We start from the raw sequence: 27,561 nt of genomic DNA, 5'->3' as shown, positions 1-27,561 counted from the left end.
CCTTAGAGGAATTCAGTTATGCTTATGAAGATTTCATCACCAGGCAAATGAGAAAGGATAAACCTTATCAAAACACTGACCCAAAATCAGATACAGTTACTTAAAAAAAAAGAAAGAAAAATAAGAAACAGGAAATAAACCTGCTGCAATGTAAAAAGTATTATTTGCTAGCAAAAGTTGCAACAGTAAAAAATCAATATGAGAATGATTACCTCCACTTCAGTGGGTCGATACATCTGTCAGTGTTTTTAATATTACTGTACTTTAGTTGAGATCTTACCTTATTCCAAGTAATTATGGGCTGTGGTTCTCCTTGAGCATGACATGAAATGTTTATATTCTTTCCAACCTCTACACTTGTATCCTGAGGACGTTGAGTAAACACTGCAAGAGCTGTAGAAACAAACCAAAATAACATCATGTCAAATAATATCATTTTTGTCAATATATGCCAGCTGAGTCAAAGGTATGAATCTGAATGTCACATTGGTTAAGCACACTAGTTTTTTAAAAATCAATTACTTGGACATCTAGGGGAATAACAAGCATCACACCCATGTTGGCACCAAGTAGAGCAGAGGTGAGAGCAGGAATTAGGCAAAAGGAATGCACTGAAACTTTCACTACATTTGCATTTTTAACACGTATCTCTTCAGCTGAGCTGTGGGTACAGCATTTTCATTATTCTGTCTCAGTACTTTTTGTTAAGTGTGAAATAAAACTATATGGTAACATCAAAATTTATTTGTGGCTAAGATAAAAAGATCCAGCTCTTCAGTGAGCATCTCATTTCCTCAAAAAACACAAACTACCATAACACACCTAATATGAAATAGATAATTCAGATAGCTCTATAACTATTGAAAAATGAATTCCTAATCCTTAAAACTCCCCAAATAAGAAATCCCCAGGAAGGAATTAAAATTATTTTACCAGGGAATTTGACCCAGTGTTTAAAAAATGTAACAGCAATTTTATAGACTCTCCTCTATAAAATAACAGAGGAGGGAATATTCCCCAACTCCTTTTGGGAGGCTCATCCTAATATCAAAACCAGATGATGACTATAACAAAGAAAAAAAAACTACAGTCAAATACTTCTCATGAACATATACACAAAAATCATTAACAAAATATCGGCAAATAGAATTTATCAATATGAAAAGGTTTAGACATCATGAGCAAGTAAGGTTTATTCCCAGGATGAAATACTGGTTCAATATTTGAAAATAAATCAATATAATCCATCGTATTAATGGCTAAAGAAGAAAAATCACATAATAGTATCAATAAATAAAAAGTGCTTGCATATATTCAACACTCATTATAAGTTAAAGACCTCTCAGAAAGAAAATAAAAATAGAGGGGAACTTCTACAACTTGGAAAAGAACATGTACAAAAGCCCTAGAGTAAGGAAACACAGTGAATACTTTTCACATAGAAAATAAGGCAGGGATATCTGCTCTCTCCAGTCTGATTCAACACAGTACTGCAATTTCTAGCCTGTGCATCATGGCAAGAAAAGGACATAAAAAGCAAACAGAATGGAAAAGAAGAGATAAAACTGTCCCTATTTGCAGATGAAATTATTGTCTATGTAGAAAATCCTAAAACATATCAAAAATACTCCAAAGTGAGTTCAGCAAGGTCTCTGGATACAAGACAAATGTATTAATATATAGATAGTATTTATTTTATATACAATCAATGAACATATGGACATGGATTTTTTTTTTAAAAATTGCTCAAAAGCATGAAATAATTAGGTATAAATTTAACAAAATATCTACAGTACTTATAAACTAAAAGCTAAAAAATACTGTAGTACAAAATCAAAGATAAAAAAATGAATAAACACATATGCATGGATTGAAATTCTAAAGACAGTAAAGATGTCATTTCTTTACAAGTTGATATACAGGTTAAATGTAATTCTCATTAAATTCCAGCAAGATTTTTTCATAGATATAGATGAGATTATTCTAAAATTTATGCGGAAATGCAAAGGAACTAGTATAACTAAACAGTTTTGACAAAAAAGAATAAAGTGAGAGCAATTAATCTACTGGATTTTAAGATGGGTCATATAGCTGCAGTAATCAAGACTGGTATTGAGGAAACGGCAGACACAAACACAAATATCAATGGGACAGAGCAGGAACCCAGTAATGGACCCACACAAATATGCTCTATAGATTTTAACAAAAGTGCAGAAGCAGTTCACTGGAAGCCTTTCAACCAATGGTACAATAGCAAATGGATAAGTATAGGCAGAAGAATAAACCTTTACTTAAGCCTCATACTTTATAAAAAAAGTAAATCAAAATGGACAACAAACTTAAATATAAAATGTAAAACTATTATTTTAAAAATAGGATAAAATCTTTGCTATTTAAGCCAAAAGTTCTTTGACTTTGCATAAAAAGCTTGATCTATTAAAGAAAAAAATTGGTAATCAGGACTTCATCAAAATAAAAAATTCTGTGCTGTGAACACCATGCTGAGAGTATCAGAAGGCAAGTTATAGACGGAGAAAATATTTGTAAACCACACATGCAGAAAGGAATAGGGTCTAAAATATATAAAGAACCCAACAATTCAACAGTAAAATACCAAACACTTCAAACAGATAATGGACAAAAGGCATGACATTGTACTGAAGAGGATATACAGATGGCAAATCAGCATATGAAAAGGTGCTCAAAATCAGAAGTCATTAGTGACATGCAAATTAAAACCACAAGGTGATATTACTACACACCTATAAAAATGGCTGAAATACAAAATAATGAAATTACAAATGGCAGGCAAGGATGCAGGGAAACTGAATTACTCATACATTGTGGGTGGGAATATAAGATGGTACAGGCACTCTGGAAAAGAGTTTGGAAACTTCTTTAAAAATTTAAACATGTGGCCGGGTGCAGTGACTCATGCCTATAATCCCAGCACTTTGTGAGGCTGAGGTTGGCGGATCACCTGAGGTCAAGAGTTCAAAACCCCTGGCCAGCATGGTGAAACCTTGTCTCTACTAAAAATACAAGAAATTAGCCAGGCATGGGGGTGCGAGCCTGTAATTCCAACTACTTGGGAATCTGAGGCAGGAGAATCGCTTGAACCCAGGAGGTGGAGGTTGCAGTGAGCCACTGCACTCCAGCCTGGGCAATAGAGTGAGACTCCATCTCAAAACAAAACAAAACAAGTCCAAAAATGCACAAGCCAAGCCCTATGGTAGTAAAATATGCAGTCTTTTAGGAAAGCTACCAAACTGTCTTCCTTTTTTTTTTTTTTTCTTTTGAGACAGGGTCTCACTCTGTCACCCAGGCTGGATCTTCGATAAAGGAAATAAGCGCTTTCATCATATCTTTCTTGTATGTTTCTGTATTTCTGAAAAAAAATTATGGTAACATCAAACATTTATTACTGACAAAGATAAAAAGGTTCAGTTCCTCTGTTGGAATCTTATTTTTCTTATGTATTTAAACCTCATGCTATATTCTAAGTTAACACATGCATTTCAGAATGCTGAGACCATGGCTGATTGATGCCTGACAATGCATAATGGACATCTCATGAGGACCAGGGTCAGCCTATGAGGCAGTGACGCTCCTGATCCAATCAAGACGTCTCCAGTGTCTCACTTTTCACATCATAGCCTCCTTTGTCTGATGTCCTTTATTGCCAGCTGCTTTCACCTCCTGTCACAACAGATGCTCATTACCACGAGCTGTGCCATCACTTGTAATATTTTGGAAATATCTAACACCACACCCTAAAGCAAAGTTCTTCTCACTATGCCCTTGCATCTCCTCATTTGGACTTTACCTAGACTTGGAAGGCGATCTGCTTCTTTCCTGGTGACCAACAATCTTCTAGTCTCATTCCCTTTCCTTTTCAGCCAAGCTCCTGTGAATAAATAGAAGCTTGAAAGATCCAATCCTTCAGGATGAATCCCAAGCGGCTAACTGTGCTTAAATGTAAAATAGAGCCAAACAGCCATTTCCTGACCAGAGGTGACACACATACTCTGAGATCCCTGAAAACACACATCTTTTTAACTTCAAGACCTTCAGAGCTTACCTGAACCAACCAATCAGAACTCAGCAAGTTTGAATCATTCATTTGCATAAATGAACCTGATTGGGAACGTGGGCGGAAACTTTTGCTACGAAACTTGAACTCTCTCTTTGTTCTCTGGAACGCACCTTTGTTTTACACTAGGGGTTGTGTCTCTCCAGTTTGCAAACTGTTCACTGGAATAAAATCTCTCCTTCAAATTCCTTTTCAAAGAACTTTCATTCAGGATCCCAAGTTTTATCACCTTTACCACTTTTCTTCCAAAATGCTAAACTCCTTTACCCCATTGTTCTTTCATTCAACTACCCTCCACCATTTTCTTGCATTTCTTCTCACAAAATATCTGGAGTAAAAACAGAGTGATCCTATGTCCTGGTTTGTCAGGAACAAACTGCCCTTGTCAATCCAGATCCTATTTTACATCAACAGCAATGAATTTCAAGCATTCACTTCTCTTTCAAGTCACCTACTTCATCTCTTGGAATACCCTTCTCCTACACAATATTGACTTCTCCACAAAGAAAACAGAATCCATCAGACTATAAATTCCTCAAATCCTATACTCCTCTTCCACAGAGGTGTCATTCAATCTATACACCCATTCTTACCTCCCCTCCTATCCTCATCTAAATTGAAAAAATAACTCTTCTTTTAAAGGTCACTTGCAAATCTCACCCCATCTTGCCACCTGAGTGATCTTAAATTATTTAATGCTCATGCTCTTCCATCTTTTCAGCCTCTCCTTCCTTTAGAAAATACCTAGGAAAAACAGGCCCTTCCCCTTGTTCCGCATGACCCAGCCCCATCTCCACTGCTGTCTCTTTACTGTTTCCCTCTTCACTTGTTTCCAAGAAACAAATACGTTTCTCTGCTTATGGCCCTTCTATCCCCTTTATGCCACACCACTTTCATTAAGGCTTCGATTTCCTTGACTGTATGAAACTGTCCTTGTTCAGACCCTTAAAAAAAATTCCAATCTTTACTGAATGCAACTTTTTGTGGCTTTTGACACATTTGATTCTCTCCTTCTGGGAATAACTTTTTCTTAGCTGTTAAGACTCTTGTCTCCTCAGGGATTTTGTGTAACCCAGAGGCTGGAAATTCCTCTATAGTATCACTCATAGCTTTTTCTTCTCTCTACATGCCAAGGGGTTCCAATTGTTGGTCTTCTCACCTTTTCACTCAACGCACGACCTCAGTTCTAAATTAGTTCATTAATAACCATGGAGTTTACATCTTAGGTCCACGCTCAGAAACCAATCGTTTCATGGATACCTACATTAATTCTCAGAAAGGATACCAAATTTAACTTTTTCCCAAGCTGTATTGACTATGTTTTCCCATTTGTTAATTGAATTCTTTTTATTAAATTAGGGAATTCTTTATATGTTACAGATATCAAAACACAAAACACACTTGTCAGTCATATATATTGCAAATATCTGCTATTTCTGACTGACGAATAGAATATCCAAATTTTAATGTAGATAAGATTATCCTCTTTTCTGATAGGCTAATAGTTTCCTGTAATTTGTTTTGCAAATCTTTCTATACTACTATCATAATAATTTTACTTCTTGTTCAAAAAGAGTTAAATGTCTTAAATATTAAAACATTTTTATCTGGAATTGATTTTGATGTGTAGGGTGATATAAAGATGTAATTTCACCTTCTCCCTGTGGATAATGAGTTTCCCAGAACTATTATTGAGAAGCCATAGTTTCTGCTCATGCTTACACATACCGTTTTGTTTGTTTGTTTGTTTGTTTGTTTGTCTCTTTGGTAAGTTGTTAATCCTTGGGCCAATCATACAATATGTTATTCCTGAGTAGTATACAGTAATACCATCTTGGTATTTGGATGATCTAGGTTACTTTTGGATTTTTGTTATTCCATATGCCTTCCAGAATTATCCTTTCAGTTTCCATCAAGAACTCTTTTAGGGTTTTGATTGGAATTGCATTGATCTATAAATCAATGGCGGAAGAATTAGCATCTTTACAATAGTAAGTCTGTCTTCTTCAATTTCTTACAATGACATTTTATTTTTCTTCTACACAATTCTTGCACATCTTTTGTTAGATTTATTTTTAACTATACTTTCTCGTCATTTTAAGGAGTTTTTGTTTTTAAAATAAAATTAGGCATTTTGTTGCTGGCATGTAGAAAGAAAAATAGTTTTTACTTGTTAATGTCATATCTAATCATCTTCCTGAACTCTTAGGTCTGATAGTTTATTTGTAGATGTTTTTGGATTGTGTATGAGGAAAATCCTATTATATACAAATAAAATTGTATGTATTTCTTCTAAAGTCATAACATTTGTTTTCTATGTCTTGCCTTTTTGTAAAGACTAGACCTTCCATTACAACACTGAGTACATGCAATCTTCTTCCTAATTTTCAAAGGAATACTTCGGCCAGGCGCAGTGGCTCATGCCTGTAATACCAGCACTTTGAGAGGCCAAGGCGAGTGGGGATCACTTGAGCCCAGGAGTTTGAGACCAGCCTGGCCAACATGGTAAAAACCTGTCTCTACTAAAATACAAAAATTAGCTGGATGTGGCGGAGCGTCCCTGTAGTCCCAGCTACTGGGGAAGCTGAGCCAGGAGAAGCGCTTGAAGTCAAGAGGTGGAGATTGCAGTGAGCAGAGGTCGCACCACAGCACTCCAGCCTGGGTGACAGAGTAAGACTCTATCTCTAATAATAATAATAATAATAATAGAAATATTTCTAACATTTCACCTTTAAAAATGTAATTTTCTATGGTTTTATTTCTACAAAAAAGGGTGTTTTTTGTAGAAAACATTTTATTTCTATATTGCTAAGACCTTCTCTTAATAATTAGTTAATAAATTTGATCGAATGTTTTCCCTGCATCTATTAAAATGATTTGTCCTCCATTAATCTAGTAATATCAGTGGAGTCAGTGGGGCAATATTTTTTACAGAGATTAAGATTTTTTTGTCCATAATTTCTTTTATTAATTTGAAGTGTATTTCCTCTTATATTATCTGCAAAACTTTGTTTAAGACTGGGTTGACTTTTAGGACATTTACAGAATTCATCTGTAAATTTGCTGCCACTACTCCTTTCTTAACTTTTATTTAAACAATTAATTTGTTGGTTTTCTAATTCATCACTTTCACTTTTCTGATTTGAAACTTATAATCGTATTTTTATGCTTTACTATTTACCCTTAGTATCTGTGGCATTCATACTTACAAGCCTGAAATTAATAGATTAACCAACCTATTAGCCAACACCTCATCTCAGATATGTAAAAATATTATAAAACTTTAATTCCAATAAACATTTTTCCAACATATATTCCATTGTAAGTCAGTATTTAATTGTATAATTTTATTCAATGTCATACCTTAATGATTACAATTATTATTGAATGTAGAAAATATTTTAATATTATCTATATGTTCATCAGGTTCTTTATTCACTAGTGATTTCTTTTTTTGAATCTCAGCTCTTTTAAGATTTTGTCTTTCTTCAAGAAGATAATCTTTAGCCCTCATTCTTGAATGCTTTGATGGGTATACAATACTATATTCTCAGTTTTATTTTCTGAAACTATCTTTACTTAGCTCTTATCCATGAAGGAGTTGATGCTTATATAATATTAGATTTACAGTTATTTTTTTCAAAACACTTTGAAGAATCGATTCCAGCATCTTTTGGTTTCTGTTGCTACTAACATAAAGCCTGTTGTTAGTTTAACTGCTGTAAGTGATTTGCCTTTTTTCTCTGACTGTCACTTCACTCAGCTCTCTGCTCAAATGTCATGTCCTTCTAGAGGTATCCCCTGACCTCTCTTTTTAAATGACATGTCCTGGTACATTTTTCTGGCCCTATGCCTTGTTGCTTCTTCATCACACTTAACACTCTCTGGAATACAGGATATTTATTTCCTTTTCTTTCCCTTCAGATGAGAAGCATATTTTCCAAGAGAACAGGGATCCTTCTGCTGTATTTACTGCTAAGTCACCAGTGACTAAAATAGTGATACCACATGGTTTGTACTCAATATACATTAAATGTATTTTGTACCATGTACCAAATGGTTCCAGAATGTTTGCTAATAATCTTTTTGGAACTACTAGGAAATAAGAAGGTTAAAAATACTAGAATTAAGACACTATGAATTCTAGTATGCTCTACTGCAGATTAATGGCATTGATATTATTCCCCCCAAATTATGATAATCATGAGCATTTATTAGATGAGGAAAGTGAGTCACAGAATTATGACAGAACATAACACAGATCAGTTGCTATAGACACAATATATCATGATTTTAGCATTCTATAGATTGCCTCTTTACAGAGATGAGGTAGTAAAAACAGGGTACAAAGGAACTCTTTTTTTTTTTTTTTTTGAGACGGAGTCTCGCTCTGTCGCCGGGGCTGGAGCGCAGTGGCCGGATCTCAGCTCACTGCAAGCTCCGCCTCCCGGGTTTACGCCATTCTCCTGCCTCAGCCTCCTGTGTAGCTGGGACTACAGGCGCCCGCCACCTCGCCCGGCTAGTTTTTTGTATTTTTTTTTAGTAGAGACGGGGTTTCACCGTGTTCGCCAGGATGGTCTCGATCTCCTGACCTCGTGATCCGCCCGTCTCGGCCTCCCAAAGTGCTGGGATTACAGGCTTGAGCCACCGCGCCCGGCCCAAAGGAACTCTTTATAAAGGATTTCTAATGATTGAACATCTATACCCAAGAAATATCAATTAATAGATCATGTCACCCAGATAAAGAGCTCTGTCCTTTCCACATTTTATCAAGTATATGGATAAAAACACACAAAAAATCTTCATTGGCCGGGCACGGTGGCTCACGCCTGTAGTTCCAGCACTTTGGGAGGCCAAGGTGGGCAGATCACGAGGTCAGGAGATCGAGACCATCCTGGCTAACATGTTGAAACCCCGTCTCTACTAAAAATACAAAAAAAAAAAAAAAAAAAAAAAGGATCCAGGAGTGATGGCACGCACCTGTAATCCCAGCTACTCAGGAGGCTGAGGCAGGAGAATCACTTGAACCCAGCAGGTGGAGGTTGCAATGAACTGCGATTGCTCCACTGCACTCCAGCCTGGGTGATAGAGCAAGATTCAGTCTCAAAAGAAAAAAAAAAAAAAGTTCTCACCAGTGTTTCTTGTTTGCTTGTTTTTTGTTTGTTTGGTTTTTTTAGATGCAACATATTTGGAAGATAAAATAATTATACTGGACTCCAGTCAAGAATGGAAAGGTATCGTTGCAGCCTGGTAGAATGGCTGAAATAAACAAGTTAAAATTTAAAAATGTATAAATTTGGGGAATTTTTTAGATTAAATAAAATTTTCTTTACAAATAGAAGATGTAGATAATGAGAACAAATAATTAGTGTGGAGGCAAGGTGGCGGCAACCAAGAGGAAACAGTATGGAGGCGTGGCAATTCAGACAAAGAACCCAAAAAGAAACAAAAAAGAGGACGAGTGGCCAGCTAAGCTGAGAGCCACCGCAGAGGAGGTGGAGGAAGAAGATGGAGACTGGATCCCAGGCCGTGTTTGCAAGGGGGAGTGAAAAAACAAGGAATGGATTTTCATCTTTTCTCCCAGAGGAATAAATAAATTTCAGAACAAGACATTTTATGCAGGACTTGAGAATGTTGATGCCTCATTCTAAAGCAGACACTAAAGTGGATCGTAAGTATAAATAATTTGTGATTAGCGAGCTCTGTGAAATGAAAAACTGTAATAAATGCATATACTTTGAAGCTAAGAAAAAACAGGATCTCTTTATGTAGCTTTCAAATTCATCTCATGGACCATCTGCTAAATTTCTTGTTCAAAATATTCATACCCTAGCTGAACTAAAGATAACTGGAAACTGTTTGAAAGGTTCTCGGCCCCTTTTGCCTTGACCCAGCTTTTGATGAATTACTACATTATGGTTTGTTAAAGGAACTCTTAATTCAGATCTTTAGTACACTGTGCTATCATCCCAAAAGCCAACCATTCATGGTCCATGTGTTCACTTTCATCTTTTTGGATAATAGGATATGGTTTCAGAAGTTTCATATCATAGAAGAAGATGTTCCTCTTGTAGAAATAGGACCTTGTTTTGTCTTAAATCTCATAAACATTATTCAGGGAAGTTTTGGAGGATCAACTTTATATGAAAATTCTCACCACCAGGCACCAAAAATGCATTGCCATGTCATAATATCCATCACACCTGCAAAATACAGAGAGAGTCAGCAAGTGAAAGATGTGCAGAAACTGAGAAAGAAAGTGCCAAAGATCGTTCTTCCTCCTGATCCCCCTGTTCAGACCACAGTGGAATAAAAATTCAAAATCAACTCCGGAAGGAACCCTCAAAACCATGCAAATACGTGGAAATTAAACAGTCTGCTGCTGAATGATCATTAAGTCAACAGTGAAATCAAGATGGAAATTTCAGAACTGTTTGAGCTGAACAATACTACACAACCTATCAAAACCTCTGGGATAAAGCAAATACGGTGCTAAGAGGGAAGTTCATAGCCTTAAATGCCTACATCAAAAAGTCTCAAAGGGCATAAACAGACAATGGAAGGTCACACCTCAAGGAACTAGAGAAAGAAAAACAAACCAAACCCAAATCCAGCAGAAGAAAAGAAATAACAAAGATCAGAGCAGAACTACATGAAATTGAAGCAAACAAGCAAAATACAAAAGACAAATGAAAAAAATAAAAGCTGGTTCTTCGAAAATATAAATAAAATTCATAGGTCATTAGCAAGATTAACCAAGAAAAGAAGAGAAAAGAACCTAATAAGCTGAATTAGAAATGAAACCGGAGATATTACAACCAATACCACAGAAATACAAAAGATCATTCAAGGCTACTATGCAAACCTTCATGTGCACAAACTAGAAAACCTAGAGGAGATGGATATATTCCTGAAAATATACAATCCTCCTACATTAAACCAGGAAGAAATAGAAACTCAGAATAGACCAATAGTAAGTAGTGAGATTAAAACAGTAATAAAAAATTTGCCAAAAAATGTCTAGAATTCACAGCTGAATTCTATCAGACACTCAAAGAAGAATTGGTATCGATCTTACTGACACTATTCCACAAGATAGAGAAGGGGGAATTTTCCCTAAATCATGCTATGAAGCCAGTATCATCCTAACACCAAAACCCAGGAAAGGACATAATAGAAAAAGAAAACTACAGCCTGGCACGGTGGCTCACTCCTGTAATGCCAGCACTTTGGGAGGCCGAGGCAGGTGGATCACAACGTCAGGAGATTGAGACCATCCTGGCTAACACAGTGAAATCCCATCTTCACTAAAAATACAAAAAAAAATTAGCCGTGCGTGGTGGCTGGCGCCTGTAGTCCCAGCTACTCGGGAGGCTGAGGCAGGAGAATGGCGTCAACCCTGGAGGCAGAACTGGCAGTGAGTCAAGATTGCGCCACTGCACTCCAGCCTGGGCAACAGAGTGGGACTCCGTCTCAAAACAAAAATAAAAAAGGAAGAAAGAAAACTACAGACCAAGATCCCTGATGAATATAGATACAGAAATCCTTGACAAAATACTAGCTAACCAAATTCAACAGCATATCAAAATGTTAATCCACCATAATCAAATGGGTTTTATAACACGGATGCACAGATGGTTTAACATATGCAAATCAGTAAGTGTGATACACCACATAAACAGAATTAAAAACAAAAATAACATGATCATATCAATAGATGCAGAAAAAGCATTTGACAAAATCCAGCATCGCTTTATGACTAAAACCCTCACCAAAATTTGCATAGAAGGGAAATATCCTAAGGTAATAAAAGTCATATATGATAAACCCACAACCCAACATAATACTGAATGGGGAAAAGTTGACAGCACTACCCCTGAGAACTGGAAAAATACAAAGATGCCCACTCTTACTACTTCTATTCAACATAGTACTGGAAGTCCTAGACAGAACAATTGAACAAGAGAAAGAAATAAAGGCCATCCAAATCAGTAAAGAGGAAGTTAAACTCACTGTTTGCTGATAATATGATTGTATACCTAGAAAACCCTAAAGGCTCCTCCAAAAAGTTCCTAGAACTGATAAATGTGTTCAGCAAAGTTTCAGGATAGAAAATTAATGTACACAAATCAGTAGCACTGGTATATACAGGAGCAACCAAACTGAGAATCAAATCAGGAACTCAACTCCCTTGACAATAACTGCAAAAAATAAAATAAACTACTTAGAAGTATACGTAATCAAGGAGGTGAAAGAGCTCTACAATGAAAAGTTCAAAACACTACTGAAAGAAATGATAGATGACACAAATGAATGGAAACAGATCCTGTGCTCATGAATGGGGATAATCAATATTGTGAAAAATGATCATACTGCCAAAAGCAATCTAAAAATACAATGCAATTCCCATCAAAATACCACCATCATTCTTCACGGAACTAAAAAAAGCAATTCTAAAATTCAAATGGAAGCAAAAAAGAGCCTGCATAGCCAAAGCAAGACTAAGCAAAAAGAACAAATCTAGAGGCATCTCATTACCTGACTTCAAACTGTACTATAAGGTCATGGTCACCAATACAGCAAGGAACTGTTATAAAAATAGGCACATAAACCAATGGAACGAACAGAGAGCCCAGAAATAAAGCCAAATACCTATGGCCCACTGATCTTCATTAAGGCAAACAAAAACGTAAAGTGGGGAAAGGATACCCTATTCAACAAATGGTGTTGGAATAATTGGCAAGCCATGTGGAGAAGAATGAAACTGGATCCTCATCTTTCACCTTATACAAAAATCAACTCAAGGTTGATCAAGGACTTAAATTTAAGACCTGAAACCATAAAAACTGTAGAAGATAACATCAGAAAAAACCCTTCTAGACATTGGCTTAGGCAAAGACTTCGTGACCAAGAACCCAAAAGCAAATGCAACAAAAACATAAATAAATGAGACTTAAACTAACAAGCTTCTGCACAGTAAAAGAAATAATCAGCAAACAGACGACCCACACAATAGAAGAAAATCTTCGCAATCTATGCATCTGATGAAGACTAATATCTAGAATCTACAAGGAACTCAAACAAATCAGCAAGAAAAAAACAAACAATCCCCAAAAAAGTAGGCTAAGGACATGAATAGACAATTCTCAAAAAAAAGATATATAAAGGGCCAACAAACATATGAAAAAATGCTCAACATCACAAATGATCAGGGAGATGCAAATCAAAGCAAATATGTGATACCACCTTACTCCTGCAAGAATGGCCATAATCAAAAAATTAAAAAAATAAATGATGTTGGTGTAGATGTAGTGGAAAGGGAACACTTTTATACTGCTGGTGGGAATGTAAACTAGTATAACCACTGTGGAAAACAGTGTGGAGATTCCCTAAAGAATTAACAGTACAGGCCAAGTACAGTGGCTCATGCCTGTAATCCCAACACTTTGGGAGGCCAAGGTAAGTGGATCACTTGAGGCCAAGAGTTTGGGACCTGCCAGGTCAACATGGCAAAAAACCATCTCTACTAAAAATACAAATGTCAGCCAGGCATGTCAGCATGCACCTGTAATCTCAGCTACTCGGGAGACCGAGGGAAGAGAATCGCTTGAACCCTGGAGGCAGAGGTTACAGTAAGCCAAGATCGCACCACTGCACTCCAGCCCGGGTGACAAAGTCAGACTCTGTCTCAAAAAAAAAAAAAAAAAAGAAAAGAAAAGAAAAGTAGAACTACCATTTGATCCAACAATTCCCCTACTGGGTATTTACCCAGAGGAAAAGAAGAGATCATTATACCAAAAAGAAACTTGCACATGCAGGTTTATAACAGCACAATTTTCAATTGCAAAAATATGAAACTAGTCCAAATGTCCATCAATCAACAAGTAGATGAATAAATTGTATATATACACACACACATGCCATGGAATACTACTTAGCCATAAAAGGGAATGAAATAATGGCATTTGCAGCAACCTGGATGGAATTGAAGACTATTATTCTAAGTGAAGTAACTCAGGAATGGAAAACCAAATATTTTATGCTCTCACTCATAAGTGGGAGCTAAGCTATAAGGATGAAAATAGATAATAATGATACAATGGACTTTGGGGACTCGGGGGAAAGGATGGGAGGGTGGTGAGAGATAAAAGACTACACATTGGACGCGGTGTACACTGCTTGGATGATGAGTGCACCAAAATCTCAGAAATCACCACTAAAGAACTTACTCATGTAACCAAACACCACCTATTCCCCTCCAAAAAATCCCATTGAAAAATAATAATAATAATAATTCATGTCGCAGTGACCTCTGGGGATGTTACCAGTGAAACATCATGAATGAGTCCACACCATCCATGAAAGCGCTCCCACATTGCAGCTATCCCACAACACTCTACATAGCTCACAACACATGTTGCCCTTACTGACTGAGGGTGCACATTTATTCAGTATTTACCTTCTGCTTACAAAATATATTTTAAAATTAAAATAAGGGCTAAAGTATCTATCTAGGAAGGAAGTTACACATTTGAGTCTGAATTGGGACACAGAGAAATACCTGAGACCAGGAAGGTTCTGAAAACACAGGTAGCAGGGTATTAAGGGAGCTTTTCCATCTGTCTTAGTATTGCTGCTAAGGCCTATGGCACAGGGAGAAAAGTGAGATGTGTCCCAGCCACCAGGTGCAGAGGGCCAGCAGGATTGCACTGCCTCTCCCCTGTGGGGCTTACTGAGCAGATCCAGAGTCTGTCCAACACCACCAGGTGACTGTGGGAGAGAGGGTCCCATGTCTTTGGGCAGTGCAGTGCTGAGAGGAAGAGTCATCATATAATTTGGCTCTGTGTCCCCACCCACATCTCACTTTGAATTGTAATCCCCACGTGTCAAGGGCTGGACTGGGTGGAGATAATTGAATCATGGGGGTGGTTTCCCCCATACTGTTCTCGTGATAGTGAGTTCTCACGAGCTCTGATGGTTTTATAAGGGGCTTCCCCCTTTGCTTGGCACTCATTCTCTTTTCTGCCACACTGTGAAGAGGTGCGTTCTGCCACGATTGTAAGTTTCCTGAGGCCTCCCCAGCCATGCAGAACTGTGAGTCAATTAAACCTCTTTTCTTTATAAATTACCCAGTCTCAGGTATTTCTTCATGGTAGCATGCGAACCGACTAATACAAGGCCCTTCATTTTCTTGGATATGGAGAAGAGAGTTGCCTCCCATAAAATTGAAAGTGACACGCAGAAGCGGAGACTAGCATTTACTTCCCTAGTTAGATGTCTGCTTGATCAGCGGACTTGATGACATGGTAGAGGTGAACAGCAGCAGAGAACTAGAAAGCAAAGGCAAACCTGAGAGACAGAGCAGCATGGCAACGTGACATGCTATAACAAGTCAGTGCCAATTTATTTTAGTGAAAAAAAAAAAAAAATGAAATCCATGCACAGTTTTTTCCTAATATGCCTTCTCCATGAACTTTCGAAGTCCCTCAGCACTGGTACACAGAGAGATCACTGTGATGATTACAGATTGATCACTGTGGTGGTTAGTGGTAACCACAGAAAATGGTGACTTAAGCTGTCTTTCAGGTAATAAATGCTCTGTAGGACTGTACATTGAGTGAGGAAACCCTGTTAGCTGGGGTTGGTTCTAAGAGGACGTAAGATTGGCTGAAAGACCAAATGCTGGAGCTGGATATCTCACATCAGGGAATAGAGTACTGGGAGGACTTCAATATGGCCTCTGAATAATACACACATGAAGCCTGGGAGCTGGCCACGCAGAACACCCTGATGACCAAACAAGGCCACGCAGCAACAGAAGGAGAGGTCGCCACACTGCTGACTTCCAGTCAGTAGGCTTTTCTCCTCCCTTTTTCTGTACCCTCACTGGGAAGGACACCTCCAGAACAAAACCCATGTGACATGGACCCAGGGTCACTTTTCCATATGTCTATTGAGTTAGTCCCAACTCTTTTATTATTGAGTTGCTTTCTTTACTGACAGAAAATGCTATGCTTTTCGTGCATTAATTTCCAGATAAAATGGAACAAATTTGTAGATTACATATTGTTTTCTAATATGCCATCTGGGTATATTTTAATTATTGTAGGTTTATCATGCATTTTAGTATCTAGTATAATTAGCCCTCCTTGATTCTGGTTCTTTTTCAGAATTTTCTTAGTTATTCTTTCTTACGTCTCTTACCTAATTTTGGTGATTTGTCACTCAACTCTATGTTAAATGACAGTGATGAGAGTAGAAATCTTTGTTCTGTTCCTTTCTTTATGAAAATATTATCTTATTCATTGATTAAGCAAGATTCTAGCTAATGAGTTCAGTAGACCTATTTTATGTTAAAGAAATATCTGTTCAAAACTATGTTATGAAGAGTTTTTGATGAGAATGAATGTTGAATGTTTAACAAATGCCTTTTTAGTAGCTATGGAAATACTCATGATTTTTCTTCCTAAATCTATTAATATAAAATATGTCAGTTAATAAAGTATATTCTTTCCTACTACTGGTTTGCTCTTAAATTTCTGGAATAAATGCCACTAATGTTTTGAATGTGCTACTGGATTCTTTGATATCGATGATTATATTTATTTATTTTCAATTTGGATTTTTGTGTGGATATGTAAGAGCTTTGCTTTTTTATCTTTCATTAATTCTTAGAGCTTTATTATCAAGATTATGCTTGCTTTTAAAAAATACTTTATGACATTAATATTTTCTAATCTTTGAAGCAATTTAAATAACATTGGAAATGTTATTTAAAGGAGTGATAGTTCCTCCTAGAAAAGTGCCTGACCACATGATTTACGAAACGTAGCTTTTCCACAGGTTTAACACATGGAATAATTAACAACCTCTACAGCCATGCCAGAGAGTCATAATTTGAATATCTGTTCTGCTCTGGTCTCTGGCAACTTGTTTTCTCCTTGTAACATTCTGTTAGATTTCTCTCTCTTTTGACATAAATTTTCATTAATTAGATTTTTCTGTAAAATTAGTAATTTTATCCATTGCTTACAAATATTTGCATATAATTATCCAAAATACTAGTGGAAAAAATCAAATGCATAAGTAAGGGTTAGAAGCACCTCTGGAGTGAAAAGACACTGTCAAAAATGCATGAGGGATATGAAGACAGATATGAAAAAAGCCAGCATAATGCTCTGAAAACAAAGAGCTAAAAGGAATTGAAGACAAAGAGAGAGAGCTAGACATTTGGGCAAAGAAGATCAACAGATGAGTGGCACCCAATCATTTTGGCCTCAGGAACCCTTTACTTTCAAAAATTATTGACAAGCACTAAGATCTTTTATTTATATGGCTCACATGTGCATCAGAAACTAAAACTGAGAATTTAAAAATTTATGTGCTCATTTTAAAATTGTGATTATAAACTCATAGCATTTTTAAATAACAAATTTTTCTGAAAATTATATTTTCTAAAAAAAGTAGTGAGTAGAGTAGCATTGTTTTACAAATCTCAATAATAGAAGAACTGCTTCCAAATTCAATCTCTTACAATTAGTTGTTTTGATTGAAGTCTATGAATAAAATATTACCTCACAAAGACATGTTTTTAAAAGTATAGGAGTATTTTTAAGGATTTTTCAGATAATTGTAAACTTTCTTTGATACTATACCAAAATTTGACAATTTCCTTTACGACACAAACTACTGAAAGGACATGTATGTAAAGGTCAAAATTTAATGAAAGTAATATTTCCCCATTTCATCAATAACAGCATCAAGTTACATTACCTTTCTTTTTTACTTTCTGCTACAAACAAAGGATATAATGATATACTCCTACCATTTGGCACCCACTGTCTTGGTTCAGGCTGAGGCTCCAGCAGTTTTACCCACCATGACTTTTGCACCATCAGCGCAAATGTCAACCCAGCGAAGAGGCAAATTACTGATACTATTAGGAGAAAGTTTTAACCTAGGAAATCCCCTCAAGGGTCTGGGGATCTCCCTCAACCAGCAACCACGGAACACACTTTGAGAAGTATTGCAACATACACAAAATGTGGAGGTTCCCCAAAAAGAAACAACTAATGAGACAGAAGCAATGTTAAAAGAATTAATTCAAGAGAACATTCCTTAAATAAAATAGTATTTGATTCTTCATAGTAAAACAACAACAACAAAAAACAACAACAACAACAACAAAAACACCTAATACCCAAAGGAAATTCACCACTAAGACACCTTAGGCAGAATAAGACTGTCATAGCACATGAAATTCATGTGCCCAAAATATAGTCAAGGAAGCCGATTTCTAGCTGGAAACAGATGAAGGTTCTGCAAAGTATTACTGGGAACAGGTACTGGGGGGAAAATGTTGCTCATAATCTCAGAGATAAAATGATTCAACCTGCTATACTTTTTCTTGAATTCATTCACTCTTCCCTTCCCACCACTGTGATCCTAGTTTATAGATCTCGTATCACTTGGTGACAGTAGTAGCTCCAGTGGTTTCTGACTTTCATTTTTCTCTATTCCACGCTATCCTATCCTCTTTAGGTTAACAAATATTCTTTATACATATGTATATACATATATATATTTTTTTTGAGATAGAGTCTTGCTTTGTCGCCCAGGCTGGAGTGTGGTGGCATGATCTTGGGTCACTGAAACCTCCTCCTCCAGGGTTCAAACGATTCTCCCTCCTCAGCCTCCCATCTCAGTCTCCCGAGTAGCTGGGACTACAGGCACATGTCACCATGCCTGGCTAATATTTGTAGTTTTGGTAGAGACAGGGTTTCACCATGTTGCCCAAGCTGGTCTCAAACTCCTGATCTCAGGTGATCCACCAGCCTCAGCCTCCCAAAGTGCTGAGATTACAGGCATGAACAAGTACCACACTCAGCCCAGGTTAACGAATATTCTGAATAATCAATGTGATCAAGACTTTCAATAGCTTCATAGTCTGAAGTCTAGATCTGATGTGTTCCAATTCAACTAACCATCCCAACTAACTCCTTCCATATGGATCTCACTATTCACAAAATCTGGTGCTACACTTAGGGCTCTTTGTTCCTTTGTTCTCTAAAAAACTTGTTTGCTTCCATATTCATGCCAATTGCTAGTGGCATTTTCTCAACTATGGATATTTGGTAGATTTACCAAATTCTTCTACATATGCCAACTCCTAGATTAAATAGTGTATTCTAATACTAATTTCAACAGGGGCAACCTAGAGTGGTCTTAGAGAGTTGAGGAAGCCTCCTTAGGGAAATGAAGTGGCTTCTAGATTGAGATCTAAAGCATCAACAGGAGCAAGTCAAGTGAAAGGATTTGGTAATGGGGAAAAATCAAGATGAGGCTATTTGATGTCCTTACCTCATATTTGGTTTTAATAATATGTGTGGACTTACTATTGGTCCCATTTTAAAACATACTATGTAAATACCACCTAATTTTTGGATTTTACTTGAACACCAATTCAAAAGTAGTTTGAAACATTCTGCATACTCGATTTTGTTATTTCCTCTTAGACAGAAAGGTTTGCCAGGGCACATCATAGCTTGACACCTTTCCACAATTGCGTTTTCAAATCTTCCCACTCGTTTGAGTTGCTATTTGCACATCTTCCCTACAATCCTTTTTCCCTCTCATAGAACCTCAACTTCCTTTAAAAAAAAAAAGTTTAATATGTCTAAAATACAAGGGGAAAGTAATTTCTAACAGACCATATGTAGACAGTAGCTCTGTGTAGGGTTTCATCTGTGTTCAGGCATCATGAACATGTCAGCATTCCCAAGGCTTCTTCTCACACCTACGTTGACACATGCAGCAGAGCTTTGCTTTTCCTTCCCCTATGCTCTCATCAACATATGTTACCTCTGAATTGAGATCTACTACGTCAGAACAAATTGTAGCAAATTGTGGAGAGACTCGGGAAATTATATTTAAATGTACAGCAGTGCTGAAAATGCAGTTTAGGTGCTGTGCATTTTGTAATTAAGTTCCATCATTTCACCATAAGCCAGAAACTAAGAAAAAATTTCAATAGTCATTAATAACAACCATTTTTCATTTTTATATTGGAATTATCTTTAAAAATTCAGATCTTACATTTTTTCCCTTTTTACCTCTCAGTTGACAATAAATTATGGATGAATAAGACAATCTCATTCCACAATATATATTATGTAGGATAAACCTAAGTACAGTTGTCACATGAAGAGTCTGAAGGGAGTGTCTTTACTGTATTCCTAATACCACTGAGCATAAAACATACTTCAGTGTCAGAGTGAGATTCAGTCTGTCAGGCCTGAGAAGCTGCATTCTTTTGTAAGATAGTCTAGGCAGGTAGGACTAAGTAATCATAGTAATGGTAAAAAATTTTGTAAGAAAATCTGAAATGGCATTTTTAAGGAAAACATAATCATAATTAGTATGAATGAAAGTAGAATTCTAAAAAATGAAGTTATATAAAAGACTGATTGGAAGAAGATATCCAATTTGCATTTCTTAGGTCCTATGACTATATATATATAGAGAGAGAGAGAGAGAGAAAGAGAGAGAGAGAGAGAGGTGCACACTTCAGAATGCGAATATGAATCACAGTATGTATTACCTTTGGGTTTTACAGTCAGCTGCACAGACACTTTTTTCACCCCCAATGAACTGACTGCTTGACATTCATATTGGCCTTGATCGTGCTGTGCTGCATGGTCAATTCTCAAAGTGCCAGAGGAGAGAACTGTATGCCGGCCTTCCACAGGGAGCTGCCCTCCTGCAAAAAGAGGTAAAGAAAGTATTCTACATGGCCCAGAGCACTGAAAGCCAGAGCTGCTGGTTGTCCTGGGTAAAGGGTGAGGCCTGTCTTTCAGGAAATTCTCGGTGCTAGGGTGTACTGTGTGGGTTCTGCCCTAGCATTGCAACTCCAGAAACACAGCATCCCCATGCCACTTGTCGCCAAACATCTGCCACTGCATCGTAAGGAATTCTCATCTGTCACCAGAACAGCCCAGCCTCCTAATGAATTTTTAACCTTCATGTTTGTGCCCCTCAGCCTTACTATAATCAGAAAGCAAATTTCAAAACCAATCTGATTCTTAAACTAGATTTTCAGATATCTTCGTGACAATTGTCTATCATGTGTATGCAATATTTGGAATACAACGTGATTGAAATACACTTAAAATTCAGAGGCAGCATATCGAAAATGGTGATTTTGTGACATTCATGCTGTTACTCTACACAGACAACCAGAGGCCATTGTACTTTTCACTTCTGAGCTTATATGAGCTTCTGAATCCTTCTTAACACTTTGTGCTTATGGTCATTAACAATTAAATCAGATTATCATTTTCAACTAGATTAGTGAAAACTTGTGTCTTAATGAATGTCTTGTTATAGATGGAAAAAGGAATAGCTAACCCTATTGAGCGTACACACACTGTGCCACCAACTGTTCTAAATGTTGAAGAGTATAAATTATTCAAATCAATCACCACAACTACCCTATGATGTAGGAGTGTCATCACCCCCAACATAGCAACAAGGACTCCGGAAAACAGCAGTTAACACATTTGCCCAAGGTCACATGACAAGCAAATGGAGGAGGAGTGGAGATGTGAACCAAGGCTTTATGGAGATGTGAACCAAAGTCTACCTCCTATCAACTAATCTCATAAAGAACAAAGCAAAAAAATTAATACAAGAAATTCATAAATGTAGATGTATTTTGAATTTTATTTAGTACCTTAACTAATATGGAAAGTAGGATTTCCGAGCCGGGAGGAATCTCAGACAAGCTCTCATCCAGCCAATTGTCAATCTTGTTCTGTTATGTGCCCAGGTTCCCTGGAAGTGTCTGGCCCCTTGGTGGGGCATAGGGGGTTAGATCCTTGCCAGACCCACGCCCAACCCACCCACACTTCAGGAACAGCGGCTCTTTTTTGCGGCTTCACTTCGGATTTCATTTCACTTATGATTTCATTTTGTACTAGATGAAAATTCTCCCACTAAAAAAAAATGTTTAAAACTGCTACTCTTGTGGCTGGGCGCCGTGGCTCACTCCGGTAATCCTAGCACTTTGGGAGGCCGAGGCGGGCAAATCACGAGATCAGGAGCTCAAGACCATCCTGGCTAACACGGTGAAACCCCGTCTGTATTAAAAATACAAAAAAAGTAGCCAGGCGTGGTGGTGGGCGCCTGTATTCCCAGCTACAGGTTGAGGCAGGAGAATGGCGTGAACCCGGGAGGCGGAGTTTGCAGTGAGCCAAGATCACTCCACTGCACTCCAGCCTGGGCGACAGAGCGAGACTCTGTCTCAAAAACAAAAAACAAAAACAAAAACTGTACGCTTTCCAATAATTTTATTTTAAAAATCAGGAAGCCAAGTCCAACAAGGGATGATCTCAGGAAGGCCACACACTCAAATGCCAAAACTCAAAACCCACAAAAATTATGATGATGTTATTTTTAGATCAAAGATTATTTTCTGTGTAATTTTTTCATGTCCATGATATACCTTCGATAATTAATTTAAACCATGTTTTTTACTCTCCACAAAAGAAGGCGTTTACTTTCCCCCACAATCACTTGTAGATGTTCTAATACCTGTTTTTGTCCAGACAATTACAGGAGGTGGGTTGCCGTCAGCTTCACAGAGCCACTCTACAGCATGTTCTTCCAGCACCACTTGATCCTTGGGGGCTACTGTAAATTGTGGAGGAGCTAAAGAGAATGAAACATACATCAAAATTGAAAATTATTTTACAAATTTTCAGTGCCAATAGAAAAAAGAAAATGTGTTCAAATATGTCGTGTGATCAGAATTTGTTTCCAATTATATATAAACAAGGTTATAAAGAGGGTGGAGATGCTTCTGTATGTTTGTGCCTGTTTGCAAGGAAGCCAGAAATACACACATCTGGTCTGCAAAGCAGAACAGCAGTAGCCAATGAGAAGAAACGATTTCTAAATCTTATGGCAGCTGTTTCCCATGATTAAATCATATTGGTTATCATTTTACTAGATGTGATAAACATATTTAAAGCTACAAATCATACTTTAAACTATTAACAAAACCATTTTCTCCAAATTTTCACATGCACAATAAAATTTGAAACGAGTTGATTTTTCGATTTCAGAAAGAAAAATAAGCTCCTTAAGATTAATGTTCCTACAACACTTGAAATTATACTTTTGAAAAAGTCACATTTATGTCAAAATTCAGAGTTCCAAATATTCAGATTTTGTATTATTGATTTTATATAAATAAGAAATAGCTAATTATTGCATATACCATTCCTGAAAAGGGATTCTGTCCATGACTCTTTGATTGAATAAAAAAATAAATCAATGTGGCCATTTAAGAAGAGCACAATGATCCCCAGTAACGCCTAAGTAATCAGAAGAACTTTCACAATTGACTTTGTAACTGGAAAGGGGTCCCAATACAGACCCCAAAAGAGGGTTCTTGGACTTTATGCAAGACAGAATATGAGGCAAATCCATAGAGTAAAGTGAAAGCAGGTTTATTAGGAAAGTAAAGGAATAAAGAATGGCTACTCCACCGGCAGAGAAGCAGTATAGGCTGCTTGGCTGAGTATACTTACAGTTATTTCTCGATTATGTGCTAAACATGGGGCGGATTATTTATGAGTTTTCCAGGAAAGGGGTGGGCAATTCCTAGAACTTAGAGTTCCTCCCCACTTTAGATCATAAGAGGTAACTTCCTGACATTGCCATGGCATTTGTAAACTGTCCTGGTGCTGGTAGGAGTGTCTTGTAACATGCTAATGCATTATAATTAGCATATAATGAGCAGTGAGAACAACCAGGGGTCACTGTCATCACCATCTTGGTTTTGGCAGGCTTTTTGCCAGCTCCTTTACTGCATCTTGTTTTATCAGCAGGGTCTTTGTGCCCTGTATATTGTGCCAACCTCCTATCTCATCCTGTGACTAAGAATGCCAAACCTGCTAGGAATCCAGCCCAGCAGGTCTCATCCTCATTTTACCCAGCCCCCATTCAAGATGGAGTCACTCTGGTTCAAATGCCTTTGACAACCTGACAAATCATTTCTCTGCCTTGTTAGATTTTTGCACAATTCCTCCTACCCCCTTTCTTGCACCTGCATCGGGAAATACAAGAAACATGCCAAAGTAAATAATATTTGGCAAAGTGTATTTGTTGCACGTTTCATACTGTGTGCAGGTACTAAAGAGTTTTTTAAAGTCATCATCGATTCTAAGTAAGGTGCTGGACTAAATAACTATGGTATAAGATAAATTTCCAAGTCACACAAATTCACGGAAACCCTCAGGAATGCCTGCAAGCTATTTGTAATAGAGTTCTAGAAGAGTCAAGCTGGAAAACAGCCCACAAATCAGCAGTCTCAGGCTCCTCACTGCACAGATGAGAAAATTCAGACTGTGGGAGGGAGGATTGAATTTCTCTCGGTCAGAGCTAATAAGTAGAAAAGATAGTAGAGAATCTGGGCCGCTCAACCCCCAGCCTGATGTTCTTTCCAGAACATTACACTAACTCCCAAAATTACTAAGAACAACTTAAAAAGAACAAAAATATTTCTACATTAAAAAATAGATTCATGACACAGTAAAAGAGCTATATAACAAAAGATGATAGTAGTTAGGAGAAATAATGCAGTCCTGGTTCTAGGGTTGGGAAATTTGATTTCAACTTTTGAATAATACTAACTTTGATAATTATTAAAATATTAAAATTTTATTTTATTTTAATTATTAAAAATATTAACATTTAATAATAACTTTAATAATAGTTAAAGTTCACAGTTAGCCAAGTCTGTGTGAAAAGAATTGTTAAGCTTCACGTGTTCTCACTTTTAACAGAACCCAAGATCCACATCTTAGCAAAGTATAGAAAACATTTAAGAAAATAGTCAGTTTACATTTGTTTCTAACACTAAAATGAGCAGCTTGCTAGATCGATGAAGAAATTATGAACATCGCCAAAGCAGGCAGAGAAGGTGAAATAATTAGACAGGAATGATGAAGCTGATGTCTTTGGGCTTTCCATTTAAAACGATGGCCTTCTGAGACCCACCTCCAGTGCTAAAATAGCACATGCTGAGATGAAGTGTTTTGCTATTTTATTAAAATCTAAGATTCTGGCTATTCATTAAGGTGCTGCCTCACGCATAAAGCATTTTGATTTACATTGCTGATAACCATAGGCCTTTTTACCTATGTGTCCACACTGTGATTCATATCTTTCATTGAAGCTTTTTTGTGTCGTTTTATTTATTATTTATATTTGTTCCAGTCAGTCTGAAAAAGGAAGTTTATCTGTGGCTAACTGTGATTTCGGTTTAAATAGACATTAAAAGATCAAGAACATGGGTAGAAACCTGTTAAAATGACACAAAAGGAGAGCTCTTAAAATGTTTAATCTATGACTAGGCAAATAAAATCAGCCTTTTAAATAAATGTATAGAACGATTAACGGACCATTTTGAAATCAATTAAACATCTGGACACACAGATCCAAAAGTGACACAAGTACATGGTCACAAATAACAAAGGACAAGCAGATGGCTATTTCAGTGCAAACTCACTGGCAACAAGAAATCATTAACATATTGCGGTATAAGAAATAGGCAGGATGGTAAATGTTACCAGAGTTCTGTTAAGCATTGACTGACGCAGATGAGCAGATAGAAGCATACGAAGGAAGTACATGGAAAAAGCTGAGAAACAAAAGCCTAGCACAGTGTCGAATACAGGCAACCACTAACGTGTGAAAGTGATCAGGCATTAGGTTTCTAAAAAAACAGACATTGAACACAAAATGATGTAAGCAAAACAAAACCCAAACACAATGTCTCTGAAAGCATTTTTCAATCTCAACATATTAAAAGTTTAAAAATAATGTCTGGATCCTTTAAAAGTAATTTCCCCCAAGAAAATATTTCATTTCTGCACCTTCTTATTAGAGGAAGGAAAGTATTTTCAGGATATTAGCAGTTCTAGGGAAAAACACAATTTTTTTTTCCTGAGACATGTAAATAGGAACAAGAAAGTATTGATCTATTGCTACTTAAGGAGTTGATGCTAAGCAGTTCAAATTAAAAAACATTCTCTGAATGCAGGAAACCTAGGCTAGAGGAAGCCTTGTGCTTTATGGAGGCCAAGACCACTCTTGGGGTCGCTGGAGCTCACTGTCCTGAAGCCCTCCCAACTCAGGCACTGCACTAGGCTGGCCACTTCCATTTTTCTCTGTTCTAAATTTCACAAGGTTCAGTGTTTTGGTAGACAACATCCCATGCAAATCTTAAAATAATGAAACTTAACTCAATCAAAATATTCATGACATTGGGAAGCCCTTAAAACGGATCATGTGAATTACCGTACTCTCATCAACTGATGAAAAACTGTTTTAGAAAGAACAGGACTTTTGGTATGACTCCAATAGCACTTATATTATGCTGTTTACTAAACTCTAACCCTACAGGAGGATGGCATGCAAGCACACATGCACACACACACACACACGCACACAAACAGGTACACACACACACACACACACACACATGCACGCACACACACCAGAAAGCAAGGGCCCACCCCAGGCTGGGAACTAAAGTACAAAGAAGAATGTGCCTTCTTTATAACACGATTGCATGCCCATGCATATAAATTAATTTCTGGATTCAGAATAGTTTTATTATTGCTGTTGTTAAACAGCCTGGCCTTGCAGGAGCCTTCAACATGTCCTCAAGCTCTGTTGAGTAGACAGTTTGGTAAGTGACTATGAACACAGGGCACAGCCTTTTCACTTTCATATCTGTACTGTCTTTCCTGTATCTGTAAAATATTCTGAAGCACAAATATCTCTTGACAGTTTCCTTCCAGATTAATGACTCCATCTCTTTTGTTGCTAATGGTTGATTCTGACCTTTGGATAAAGATTGAAGTAGGAAAGAAAAAAAACAACTTTTAACTTGAAACAGATTGGCTTTGAAAGTTTTATTGTGTCAAGAAATAATTGGCAAATAAAAATCTCTCTCCACTGATGTACATGATGTTATTTAAGTTGAAAAATAATTTTCTGAGTATGGCGGGAGGAACATTTCAATCATGACCTTCTGCTCCCATACCTTGTACAATTATGTTTGCTGTAGCTTGAACAGAGCCGTAGCTATTGTTAGCATGACAGGTAAATCGACCATGATCCCGTTGTGTGATGTTCTGTAAGTAAAGTCCACTGGACGTTGCCACGTGCCTGGATCCATCCAGCTCCAATCCATTGTCCCTGGTCCAAGTGATATGGGGGTGTGGGTGGCCTGTGGCCATACATTCCAAAGTTGTGCTGGTGCCAATTAAAACCTCTGTGTCCTGGGGCTGGATTACAAAGGCTGGTTTGACTGATGGTAAGGGGAGAACAAAACAAAATCCAGCAAGTAAGAGTTAGGAAGATGTATTTATTCTGCATTGTGGTTTTAAGATTAT

General features: G+C 37.1%; 1 protein-coding gene and 1 pseudogene across 9 annotated transcripts in view; one reads left to right on the top strand and one right to left on the bottom strand.

The window, feature by feature from the left end:
• Positions 1–27,561, bottom strand: part of LOC105495658 (peroxidasin like) — a 507,670-nt gene that overhangs the window by 112,908 nt on the left and 367,201 nt on the right. For 7 of the 9 annotated variants that reach the window (XR_011607033.1, XM_071068254.1, XM_071068250.1 and 4 more), the window contains 5 exons: positions 27,210–27,476; positions 22,685–22,801; positions 20,694–20,852; positions 3,827–3,907; positions 281–393 (listed from right to left, as the gene is read on the bottom strand). Coding sequence is in view for 8 of the 9 variants with exons in the window: in XM_071068254.1 (XP_070924355.1) it covers positions 281–393; positions 3,827–3,907; positions 20,694–20,852; positions 22,685–22,801; positions 27,210–27,476 (737 nt within the window). In the remaining variant the exon portion in view is untranslated. The remainder of the gene's footprint in view (positions 1–280; positions 394–3,826; positions 3,908–20,693; positions 20,853–22,684; positions 22,802–27,209; positions 27,477–27,561) is intronic. The other 2 variants (XM_071068255.1, XM_071068251.1) reach the window with 2 other exon arrangements.
• LOC105495691 (ribosome biogenesis protein BRX1 homolog pseudogene) lies at positions 9,320–10,406 on the top strand (annotated as a pseudogene).

The sequence above is a fragment of the Macaca nemestrina genome, chromosome 8 (assembly GCF_043159975.1).
Source record: "Macaca nemestrina isolate mMacNem1 chromosome 8, mMacNem.hap1, whole genome shotgun sequence".
NCBI classification, from domain to species: Eukaryota; Metazoa; Chordata; class Mammalia; order Primates; family Cercopithecidae; genus Macaca; species Macaca nemestrina.
This window is presented reverse-complemented; position numbering and strand designations above follow the sequence as displayed.